This window comes from Epinephelus lanceolatus, chromosome 12 (genome assembly GCF_041903045.1).
Source record: "Epinephelus lanceolatus isolate andai-2023 chromosome 12, ASM4190304v1, whole genome shotgun sequence".
NCBI classification, from domain to species: Eukaryota; Metazoa; Chordata; class Actinopteri; order Perciformes; family Serranidae; genus Epinephelus; species Epinephelus lanceolatus.
The window spans coordinates 33,377,163-33,390,410 of record NC_135745.1 but is presented as its reverse complement, the minus strand read 5'-3'; the positions used below and the strand labels follow the sequence as shown (position 1 = coordinate 33,390,410).

General features: G+C 42.4%; 1 protein-coding gene across 3 annotated transcripts in view; it reads left to right on the top strand.

Moving 5' to 3' along the window:
* Positions 1-13,248, top strand: part of ephb1 (EPH receptor B1) — a 209,336-nt gene that overhangs the window by 128,458 nt on the left and 67,630 nt on the right. For all 3 annotated transcript variants that reach the window (XM_078173315.1, XM_078173314.1, XM_078173316.1), the window contains exon 5: positions 7,507-7,842. In XM_078173315.1, the coding sequence (XP_078029441.1) occupies positions 7,507-7,842 (336 nt within the window). The remainder of the gene's footprint in view (positions 1-7,506; positions 7,843-13,248) is intronic.

Genomic DNA, 13,248 nt, shown 5'->3' with positions numbered 1-13,248 from the left:
AAACTGAGATTTGAATCTGTGCATTTGAAGGTTTTGTCTGGAGGTAGGAGAAATGATGGATTAAAAGAGCTGTCTGGGGAGGATCTGCACACAGCCCACAGTCACACAGGATATGAGAGTCCCAGTGAGGCACAATATGATAGAACATGCTGTATGTGCATGTTTACATCGTGGAAACCACCACTGCTAGCCACCAACCAATGCATGGGGAAAATGTTTGGAATGTAATTTAATCAACATAAATATAGGGAAAGAGAGAGAAAATAGGATGGCTTTGACGGGTCTCAACATTCCTGATCTGCACCACATTGGCTCTGAATCTTGCGGCTCTCACCCAATATCTGTGGCCCGTCCCCTGAAAGCCACCTTGAGCCTTGTCAAACACTGTCTGCGCCTCATAAAAAACAAACAAAACCCATCAAAATTCCAGACTGGAAAGACAGAGTTATCTGGTTTTCCATTCTCCTCATCATTCCATTTAGATTTTTTTTCTTCATCTGCTCCCCTATTCACTGTCTCTCCTCGCTCCTTGTTCTGTTTTCAAAGGGAAAGAGCAGGGAGCCGTCAAAGAGCATAAATATTCTGTTCTTTTATCCGAGTGTTTTTTCTCCGCATGAACCGTGTTGTCAGGTCTAGAGTCAGTTCAGGGTGCTTCCCACAGCAGTCAGCTGGCCAGTTTAATCTCTCAGTTAACCCTCCGAGACCCAATAAAGACCCTTTCTGTCTTTTTGGGGATGGGGGGCAGGGGATAAGAGCAGGCCAACAGGTTATGCCACATAAGCCCCGTTTCAGCAACACCACAGTAAATCAATATTCTCATTTTGTATCAAAAACCTTTGACATTTGGAGATTTCTGTAAGAACTGCATGTTTTGGTGATTGGATAGCGACCACTTCTGTTTTGGAAACTGCTGAGGAAGCCATCGTATTGTCAATATACCAATGAAAGCCAGAAATCCTCTGAATGCCCCAGGTCTCTCGTTTGTGGTTGTAAAGTTTCATGAGGCTGTGATTTTCCTAGAGGTTGCGATAGGTGATTTTATATAGTAATGTCTGTAAAAAAATGGTCTCATTACATTGAAATGGCTACTATGGGGTCTAACATCACGCATAAATAAACTTGGGTTCATTGAATTCACAAGAGTCTCAGATTTACAGTCCTTAATTCAGAGCTTTATTAAACCCCCATCCTGACAAGCCAGCGTGATGTGATTGGTACCACTGGATTCCTTAAGTCTTCTAGTTCATATAACAGTATTATTGATCTAGTACCAAAACATGCCACAGCCTTCTAAAGACAGGAATGTCAGCTGGTATCACTGATGGCCCCTCAGGCCTCAGAGGGTTCATAGTAAATGGAGCTTAGTCAAGATAATTGTCTGGCCTACTCTAATTTCAGTGCTGGCAAGGAAGACATAATGCTTTAGACATCATGCATGTACACATGTTCAAAAATGACTCCAGTCTCTCTGTCACTTCTGAAGCTTTATGCATGCAGAAATTCAGTGTTTGGAGTTACTGCAGAGAATAATGTGGGTGGGTAGATTATCTTTTAGTCAGAAAAGCTTCCGCATATTCATATTGTTCCTCCTCAGACAAGTCATTGTGGATGCACCCACATCTCCCAAGCTGCATGCTCCCATACACACTAACACACACAGTCTATCTATGACTCCCTCAGTCTCTCAGCCAGACAGTATTAGTCCTTATAACATGTTTTATTTCATGTCTCACCAACCCACACAGCCCTTCTTTCTTTCTCCCAGCTCTTCTGGCTGTGATCCGTATCTCCACACAGGGACCTTCTGTTGGTCCCTCAAGGCCTGTTTCACATCATAAAAACAAACAGTTTGAAAGAAGAGAAGCGCCGGTCTCAGACCATTCAAACGGAAGATGAGTAAACAATGTGCAGAAGTGTTTATTTTGGGCACTGGGACACTCTTTATATTAGCAGCTGAGGGAGAGAACTGGGCTGTGGTCTTTTACAGCCCTGGTGGCACCATAACAACTGCGCTCTAACAGGACAACTAAGCCTACCTATCAGTCTGCGAGTCCACCTCTAGCAGCAGCCACAACTCCAAAGTCCCCAAGTACTTCCTCATCTATGTGTGTGTGTTGCAGTTTATTCCTGGGCTGATTTAACATCTTTTAAAGGAAGTTTCAATTTCAAAGCAATCTGCCTCTGTTTTTTATTTCCCAAACTCCACCCAGCATACAAAGATATATTTACCCAAACATGCAGATAGTTGAAGCCAAACTTTAAGCACATTTGTTCTTTTGCTGGTGCAAGCACTGCTACTACATATTAGCATTTTTCTGACCTTAAAATTATGTTTGGCCGTTTGCTTGGTATTTTTATGCCTATTCCAGCTTGCGAGGTACAGAAGTACAATGCCATCTCATCCCTACTCTTCATATTATGACATTTGGGGAGAGGCGTTGTATTATAGAGATGCTAGTGGCGGCCTTTTGCATTGCATCTTGATTCAAGGGGTTGGCGTTTAGGTTTGGGCAGCACAATTACTTTGTCAGGGTTAGAAAAAGATCGTGGTTGACACTGGTCATGTCAGTTGACTGACGTGACTAACCACTCATATCATAAACAACTGACCAATGACTGATGTGACCAAAAACAATCCCTCATTGCTGACTTTTGGTTTTGCACAGGTCTCCCGGGTCAAAGTCCTGTGCTTTTTGGTTCCATCCACCTCTCACCTGCCCTAAGCGTAATTTTGCGCTCTTTATACTTCATCCATGGCTCTGAACGTCTAAATATCAGGGTGTCTACAAAACATCTTAAAATGTCTTTAAGTTTTCTTAATATAAGGCCTTGAAAAGCCTTAAATTGTCTTGAATTTAGTTTCGATGGGTCTTAAATATTTTCAGTCACATTACCGCAAAAATTTCTCCAGCCTGACAGACCCAATGACTGTTTACAATCATTGAACAGACCGATGAACTGCAATAATAAGTAAAATTATTTAATTATTTATTAAATTTTATATAAGGTGGTATTAAAAAGTTAAAAATCTTAAATTTAAATTGGTTATATCTGTGTCATACAGACGCTACTTGTGCATTTTGCATCTGCATCTGATGCCAGTGGCCACTGCCAGGTTGGAAGGTAGAAGTCTGTCTCCAGCGCAGTGACAATTAATATCACCAGGTTTAATATTTTGTTTTTCATTTTTAATTACAATATGCTGTGAAACAGCAGAATTATTTGGATGGAGTGACTCAATAAATGTATTAAGTTGTTAAAAAAAAAAACGCTGTAGATTGTCATGTCAGCAGGATAATTACGGGGTATTGTCAGTTTGTGTGACCATGTAAACAGCTTACACAGACTGTTCCTTGACTCACAGTTTTGGCAGTGGTGGCATTGTTGTTACATGTCAACACAAGCTAATCTAATTGAGTACAACCTGACAAATAACATAAGAAAAACAGACCAATAACATCCAGCAAAACAATTTTTTTTCTCTTAGTAAATGCACAAAACAGTCACTATGTGATTTATTGTCTTCAAGGTGCATTACACTTAGAAAACAAAGTGACCAGACTTCTACCATCTCCACAAATTGAACTTAAAAGGCACATCATCTGGCTCCTTTTTTTTCTTTGCTGTAGTTTGTATTTGTGCTTTGCTGTTCTGAGCTTTCAGGACAACCATATTGATTTAATTTGTGTAGCAGTATCAGTCATCTGGCCCTATGATTGCCACATCTGCTAAAAGGGTATAAAATGAATTATGTGACTGGCTAAGATGATATGGTTCATCACTGCACCAGTCCTTTCTACATCCCACTTCACCAGACCCTTTTGTGTATAATGCAGTTGCCCACACTGAACAGAAATCAAATGTGCACTGATAACGTCCTTATAGCCCTTGTGCAAATGACCTCACACTCCGCTCTGGTTGTTGTAATTGCACCATTTAAATAGAGCCCTTACTGTGTGATACAGTACATGTCACAACCAGCATCAAAGCACCGCTTGGAGATGATGTTTTGTTCTTTCAAGTGAGAGCAACATGTATGCAAGCACAGCCAAGTCTGACTGGCATGGCTAAATGAACACCAGCTGAGAGCCTGTAAGTAACGTTCGCAACAAATTAAATCCTATGGCAATTTAAAACAGCCAAAGGCGCAGTAATAGTCTGCAAATCACTGGTTAAGTGGCCGTCGCATCTGATTTCTTGTGCCATCCCTGCGTATGTGGAGCTGGGTTTTAATTGGGACGAAGGGGTGTGACGCCTCGTTCACATCTCGACCATGCAAAAATTTTTTTCTCACACCGTTGTACGAATACATTGAAGCAGACAGTGTGGGCATAAATACACAGAAGCAAATAGTCCAGGCGTGTGTGTTTGTGTCACATGCATTTTCCACATGAGCAGGTGTGCATTGCTTTTCTCAGCGATACATGTTTGGGGGCGAGTGCATGTATGTGATGGATGATACAGAGGATGCAAGAGGTGTGAGTAACATATGAAGTGCCTATTGTGCAGTCCCCAAGGGGAAAAGCTAAAGTGCTGCCAATTCCCTCGTATGGGCCTGCTCCCACCAACACACACCCTTTTCACCTCATTTTCCCTCCACATACATCTGGAAGCATCCAAGGACCAAATTATGTGCCATTTGACCATGTATCTAGAGCATTAGCCGTCCTCTCAGCCAGACCATAATAATCACACTATGGAGGTCACGCCCTTCCTGTCACTGACCTCTCTGTTGTTGAGGCGCTGAGCCGAGGTCGCAGCAGTAGCAGCGCTGTTCCCTCACCCTTGTGTGTTCTGCTGCTTTGTCCCAGCTCCCCAGGGTTATCCCATGTGGCTTTACAGCAACAAAGATTAATTGTGTCTGTGTTGACTGAAGTAAGTATCTGCCCCAAGCCCACAGAATTGGAACTCAAGTGCTGTATCATAATATGCTTAAAAATCCACGTTTGCTTGTTGTCATATTTTTCTCATGGGTAAAAAGAGAAGGGGAAAGGAAGTACAGTATGCTAGAGAGATGAGTAATTCCTCAAAGGGTTTCTAGAACTGAGCGTGTATTTAGTTTTACAGCAGCCATGGATCCAGAAGTTAAACTCCTGTTTTAATGATAAAGGTCAGGCTTTATGAAGGATAAATTGGTACCAGATCAGCTCTGAAGGGCAGCCTCACTTAACCTAAGCAGCACTGACTAAGGGCTTTGGCGAGCTTCTGCTTTATCGGCAGTGTCTGGTATCTGAGAAGAAAGGGCCGCCTCTGAGCAGCTGCAGGGACACAGAGTCTCAGCTAAGCAAAATTCTACACTGCCATTTGAGCAGATTTGAACTCTTAAAGAATTGTGCGCCGATCGCGGGAGGCTGAACAAGCCACTTTTCTGCACCCTAATATTAAGCCACCACTCAAGCAAAACAATTGTTTTATTATTTCTTGATTCCTTTCTGAATATCGTCTTTGAGGTTCTGCTCCAGCTGCGGGCTATGAGGGAGTGAATGGGAGCGTGAATCTCCAGAGCCACTTGGATAAGAATACTCCATGCAACACTGCATTTTGCTAAATAACCAATGTTTGATAGACACAAACGTTTCGCTGTATGATCTCTCCGGGTGTGAATGGAATAAATTAGCATTCCAATTGTGCTGAAGATGGAGAAAAAGACAAGTTGCTCTTGGACAACAACACTTTATTACAGGGTTGTAAATTGAGTAAATTGACCTAACAGCAGGCAGATTTACGAGAGTGTTTGTCTTGACAAGCAACACATAATGCTGCTTTAAAGGGACAGTTCACCCCAAAACCTGAAACACATATTTTTCCTCTTAACTGTAGAGCTATTTATCAGTCTAGATTGTTTTTGTGTGAGTTGCTGAGTGTTGGAGATATCAGCCATAGAGATGTCTGCCTTCTCTCCAGCACAATGGAACTAGATGGTACTCGGCTTGTTGTCCCCGAACCGCCAAAAAAATACATTTGAAAAACTCAACAGCAGTGCCCCTTCTAGAAATCATGACTTGGTTACTCAAGACAAACCACAGACCTTGTTGTGAGCAGTTTCATGGAGGAACTATTTTCTTTCCACTGAACTGCACCAGCCAAGGAAGAGTGCGTCTACTGCTAGCTCGCCCAGCACTACCGAGGTGATTCACGTTAAAGCTCAGCCGAGGCAGACGCAATTATGCCCCTTTTCGACAGTCATTGGCTGGCTTAGTATGGTTAGGGCCGTCAGCCCAGCATTACCATTACAACAGGACTACCTTCTTGAAGGCGTGTCTTAAACTGATGATGGCTCGTCTTGAGTGACGTTTTAAAGCAGCAGGCTGATCCACTGACCTGTTATTCTTGCTGCACATTTTTCCACAGCAGGGCAGGTAAAAGAAGTTTACCTGTTGGAGGTGAGCTGTTTGCAAAGGTGCAGTAAGATCCTGTTGTCTGCAGCTCTTCATCAGCTTCTCACTGTGGCTGTTTCTGCTTTCACTTTCCTCCCTGCCGTATTGTTAGACTTGCCTTTATTGAAAAGAAGCCGCCAACAAAGTTCCGCTAATTCAGTAATAACACTTTTAATTTCCTCTAAATTATTCACAATAAAAGTCCCCCATTATTTTGTTATGTATAAACTTTTATTGTGAAGCAGCAAAATCTTGAGTTTTCAAGCAGCAACTTCACACAACTTATAATACGGCTGATAGCGAACATGAAACAGTAAAATAAAGCAGGTATCTAAAGTAAAAACAGGACGCAGGGGAGAATCTAAACTCCGCACCACGGAGATTCAGTTAGAAGCTACAAAAGTACTGAGAGCTGAACACACAAAAACTTTGAAAAATGCCTTTTTCTGGTCTCCTGCAAACAGAGGTGATAAAAGCCTCACAACACACATGGCTTATTTGGAGGGGAGAAGGGAGGCCGTCAGGGTTTGGCTGTGGTCAGCCCAGCTTTTGGACCTACTTCCGAGAAGGTCCATCTCTGGCGCAAATGGAAACACAAATTGGTGTGGCATGGCTTTACTTGATGTGGCCAAGAGTTACAAAGGAAAAGAGGTATTAATGCTTACATCTAACCCTGTCATGAGCACAAGCGTCTCGTCCATTAGTACATTCATGCTTCTGTCTGCGCTGTGATACGTTGCCGGGTGTAGTTAGGTAGAAGGAAAATAGTTCCTACATGAAACTGCTCACAACAAGGTCTGTGGATTATCTTGAGTAACCGGGTCATGGTTTCTGGAATGAGACATTGCTGTTGAGTTTTTCAAAAATATTTCTTTTGGCACTTTGAGCACCACAAGTCGAGTGCCATCTAGTTCCATTATATGCAATAGAAGGCACATGTCTCTATGGCTGATACCTTCAACACTTGGCAACTCACACCAAAACAAGATAAATAGCACCACAGTTAAGAGGAAAAATATGTATCCTTGATTTGGGGTGAACTGTCCCTTTAAGGATCATGAATGCTGTAAAGGTAACGATCCAAGCTACAATGGCATTTGTCTCACATGTCTTCCCCTTGTGTCTGCAGGTGTTCCATCCAGCCCGAGGAATGTGATCTCCATTGTGAACGAAACATCTGTGATCCTGGAGTGGCATTCTCCCAGGGAGACAGGCGGCCGCAATGACGTCGTCTACAACATAGTGTGCAAGAAGTGCCGGGCCGACAGGCGCTCCTGCTCCCACTGCGATGACAACGTGGACTTCGTCCCTCGACAGCTGGGCCTGACTGACACCAGGGTGTTCATCAGCAACCTATGGGCGCACACCCTCTACAGCTTTGAGATACAGGCTGTTAATGGAGTCAGCAATAAGAGCCCATACCCTGCCCAGCACGTCTCCATAGACATCACCACCAACCAGGCTGGTAAGTGGCTACTGTGGCTAGGTGTGGTGATAATGTGGTGGTGGCATTGATGATGATGACGGCCAGCTTTCACTATCTGCGATATAATACTCATCATGTAACCTTCATAGCAGTACTTTTGCTTTTTTTCAGTCTGTCTTCGTTGTAAGCGCAAACCTGCTTTTAATGCATTTATAAAATGGCAAATTCTACTATTATTGCATAAATGTGAATCATTTCACCTAAGAAGACCATCATTTCTGCACAATGTACATTTCAGAGTCTCACTTCACGGCATAGCTCACTTCAGGGCTGCTAAGATTTCACGTCGCTCCACCGTGAATAATGACTTTAAGGCTTGAAGCGAGAGGCCAGCTGGTTTAGTGAAAGTTATACATACATGCTCTCTTTCTAGGCCTTCCTTCCCCGAATCAAAGCAGTGGCTTTCCCTTTTGAAAACACGATGGAGGAGTTCAAACCCAGACCCAAGACACAGCATGTTACATTTTGTGGCAGGACAAGCATAATTCACTGCACCCATCCCTCTTTCCTTTGTAGTTTATTTACACATCAAATCCGGTGGTGAAAATAGTCCCCGTTTGCATTTCACTCAAGACATTCCAGAAATTCTTGCTTTTTAACATTGCTAAAGGTAATCATCCCTCCAAAAACAACACATGACTCATTTATAAAACCTCCTTTTTGAGGTTCACATCTGGAGGTTGCAGGCTGGTTGCTTCACAGACTGATGCATCCCTTTGTTGTTTTTCTTTGGTCTTTGTTTAATGAGACTTTGTTTTGAGAGCAATGCCGCACAGCGAGTCAGTACTTTTCTCTTCACGGAAGGCTACACCCCAGCTGAAACCTGTCTGTAAATCTGCAGATTTATACACCGACACTGCTCTCTGAATTAACAAAAATGGCAAGAGAATTAATCTCGCTGTTAATATTCGGTCTCTTTTAGAAATTTGAGTAACGTTAGGTGTGATCTGCAAAGCCGTCATGTCTTTGTTGCAGTGTTTTTAGCTTAGCCGATGGTGGACGCAGACGCAGAAGTTTCACCTTTAGTGTTGTGTAACAGCTACCCAGGTTCAGCTCCGTTCACTCTTCAATACTTTAATGTCAGACTGAAGGAGACCGACCCAAGATAGATGCACGGACAGCTGCTGTTTTCAGGCTACGCTGAAATATTCTCTCTGTCCTCCCTCTCCTTGTCCGTCTCCCTGTATGTTTGTGTGCATGTGTGCGCCTTCTCTGACTTTCCCTGTGATGGATCTGAGCCCAGCCAATGAAAATGACCTTCATCCTGCTATCCTTCTCTTTCTTCCTCCCTGTCTGTCTCTCCGTGTGTTTGTGCTCATCCTCTAACTGTGCCTGTGATGGGACCTGAGCCCAGCCAATGGAAATGACAGGTCGAGCGGGGATATTGTCTTTTTTTTTTTGCTACAGCTTTTTTCATGCTCTTGTAGATCTTTGACTCACACGCAGAAGCACCTATCAGGGGACAAGTATTGACCAAGTGAAACATTTAAATGAGGCTCTTCTCATTTTTCTGTGTTTCTGCGGATGAGGCGGACCGTGAAAATCACAGCGTGAGCTTGTGGGACCTAATAGCAGACATGAAGTGGAGTTACAGTGTGGTGAAAGACAAGAGATTGTTGGTTGAGTTCATACTGGCAAGGTTCCCATAAGGAAAGAGTTACAAGTTTGTCAGCTTGGGGCCCCTGGAACCTCTTGCTGGCCACGCACTATGATTTTCTGTGTTATGTTTTCTACATAGTCTGATGATGAAATACTGAACGTTAGATGAATTCAGAATTACTGATGTACATTTCTGCTTATTAATAGTGGAATGAACTTATTTCACATTTATCTCAAAGACCAGTAAAATAGAAATTGCTTTATCTGGGTTCCCTTTTGTATAGAAGTACATTTTGAAATTAAATTTGGCCCAGTTGATGGGGGGCATACTGTATTTGATTACTATGACTCCCAGAAGAATGTAATGACCAACTGAACTTGTCTTTGTCTGAGAGTGAGTCAGGGGAGGAGTGGGAGGGAAGATGGGGCGGGATGGAGAAAGGGACGCGCTTTTTTTTTCGTCTTCTGACCAGACTACAAGACTGTGACAGTGAAGGAGAGGAAAATGAGGGAGTAAATAGGTCTGATTATCGGGGTGGTCTAATGGTGCTGACTGTCCCCATTTGACAGGCTAATAGCACACTTGACAGATGGATGTAGAAGAAGCAATACCCAGGCCTATTGTTGAAGTCTGCTGCAGTAATGAGGTGTCTGCCAGTAATCTGCCAGGCCTATGTCCAGCCCTATGTGGCCCTTTGTAGCCAGGTAATTGCACTGTTCCTATTTTCGACAGGGGGTTTCATTTGCAGGCCACTTAAGAGGCAGAAGTATCCAGGAGGGATTAATGTTGATAATAAACTCCAAAAACTAAAAGAGAAGACACTCTTTAAAATGTGGGGCTCTGTTTTGGGGGGTTCATGAGGACTGCGTTAAGAAATAGAGCATGCTTCATTTTCGGGAACCTTGAAATCCTCTTGTCCGTTCATTTGGTATTTTTGTGCACTGCGAACTCGCATGATGCAAGGTTGGGTGAGGTGGCGTAACAAAATGCAAGTTCCATGTAAATGAGGTAGCAATAGAAGAAGGTGTTTGTATTCTGAGCCTGGAAGACTATGGAAATTCCCAATGCGATACCAGTCGTCATACATACAATGGGGTCATCGCACCAGTCCTACCCAAGATATTGTAATTGTTGCGAATGGGAGGTAAGGTGCAAGAAAAGCAAGTGTAATCCAAGAGAATATATGCGCACCCCGCTGGTATCACAGTGTCAGTGCCTGTACTGTACATGAAGGCAAACTTCTCCTTCGTCTCACCCAATAAAGCAGCGAAATGAAAACATCAAACTCGAAACTCTGTCGAAACTTACTTGATTGCTTCAGCATCAGAACGACAACTTGAGCTCTTAACTGTGAGACAAAAGCAAAGGATGGCACTGTTTGAACTAAACAGACGAACAACACACAACCCTAATTTCACATGATGTCCTCTGTATGCCGGAGCCAGGGCTGGCAGTCGAATAGACAGATTTCTTTGTTTTTGTGACATTGCCATGTTTACGCACATCAGGGAATGCACAGGTGCACAGATATCGAGGATATGAAAGTTGAAATTTTGTCCATTGAGTGTTGTCATTGTAATTCTGTTTTAAATTATCAGAAACGGGTGACTCTAGGAAAGCCCCTGACTTTGACTCCGTTTTATTAAAGAAGTCATGCCATGGAAGTGTGTATAGAAGCTCACACATTTATAAATCATGAAAAGTATTTTCATGATCATTTTTTATTTGTCTATAGGTTCAAAAGAAGGTTCTGAAAAATGTGGCACAGGTAAAGGCACTATGCTCACAGTGTCCTCTAAACGCCTCCTGGCTCTGCCTGTCAAGGTGAGCCATTTTTGTGCTGTTGCGCTCAGCACAGCTGTGAAAAGGTTTGAGATGAGTAAAATGATTGCTTAGCACATAATAATTAATCAGCATACCTTCTTGTTTATTTTGCATTCCAGCCATCCTTTTTGCAACAGCAACATGCATCTATGTGCCTCCGCTTAATAAGAAAGTAAACTGCAAGCTCATTTATAACTGCACTCATTTCCTCAAACTTATCTTAAGTTAAAGCCCTTATATTGACCTCCCTATATACAGCATTTGCCAATAGCACTCCCAGACCTACAGCTGATGATAAAGGTTTAAGCTCAAGCAAAAGCAAAAGCAAGAAAAAATATTTTGCCACAAGCTGCTGTTCTGGAAATCAAACCAGCACGGACCACTGAAAGCTTAAAGCTGGGAAGGATCAAGACCCTTGACAGTTTCCGTCATCTACATTTTTTTATTTATAGTTTTAATTGACATATGACAGAGGACAGCACACTGACATACCACATAAAGCGTGCATACTGTTAAACAATAACACAACAGTGACACTATACAAAACATAACAGATGTCAGAATAAACACAATAAAGTTAATTCATGAACCATTTTCCCTCGATAAGATCTCATACAAATCCAGGGTCCATCATCTCCATGGTCATATTCACAAAGAACGGAAGCTGCCCGTTCCACTGATAATAAATCCATGAAGACTTTTAACCAATTATCTATATTTAACAATTTAATGTGTGATTTCCAATTATCATAATGATACGTTTAACTGACATAAAAGCTAGAGCAATAATTCGGTGTAAAAGCTTTGACTGTATATTTTCTATTCTTGTGCCTAAGAGGCAGACTGATGGACACTGAGGTATTTTCACATCCAGGATAGAAGACAAACTGAATATCACCTTGTCCCAAAAACATCTCACTGGGGGGCAGTGCCACAACAGATGCATCAGTGATCCTGCCCCACCACAGCTGTGCCAACATAAATGTAAAAGGGATCAATTCGTTGTAATCTGCATGGTGTAATATACGTCCTATGCACCACTTTTATTCGTAAAATTTTGTATCGAGCACTTTTGGATACCATGGTTGTGTTTCTTTGGACAGACTCCCACGGGGCTGAGGTCAGGGATACAGCCCTTCTCCCACTGATGTTTGATGGAAGCTAGGCTGTCTGAAGAGGCGAGGCACAATAACTCAAACACTGCCGAAACTCTGACTCAATTTATTATCAAGTTCTCTATTGAGCCCTGTGGACAAATTCTTTGAGATGAGAGACCTTAAGATTGATCTTAACTGTAGGTATGACAAAAATTCAGCATCTGTTAAATTGTACAACTTTTTCAACTTATTAAAGGGTACCATATTCCCATCTTTCACAATCTGCCCCAATTCATTTATACCACGGCACTGCCATATATTGTTTGACAACGGTCTGTCTCCGACAATCAGAAGGGGGTTGTTTCATATAGGGTATAATGGTAGAGGTGCCCCGTCAAAGGATAAATGTTTTGTACAATTTTATTAAAGGTTTATCCATTTTTAGTTTCATTTTAGGGTGAAACCACAACGCTGATTAAGAGACAGACTTATCATATTCAGATAAAATCTTCTCTTCGATCCATTTCCAACTGCCAACATCACTCTTGTATGTATCACTCCCATCTGCATTCCGTCATCTACATTAAAAATGACTAACAAGTGTTAAAACGATCAGACAGATGCTCATTCATCAACAGTTCATCTGTGCTGGACCACGCCCTTCCATGGCAAGATTGTCCCCCCACACAGGTCAATTGCGAAAACATACTGGGGACACTTTTCAACAGCTTAATTCAAATTTGTTGATGTTTGGACAAGCTGTCATTGATTTATAGACAAATTTTGTGCCAGTTCAGTGCAGTTGTTTAGGCCTTAGGTAAACCACCACCGTCTGGCCAATTCAGAAACTATTTCTTGGGCAGC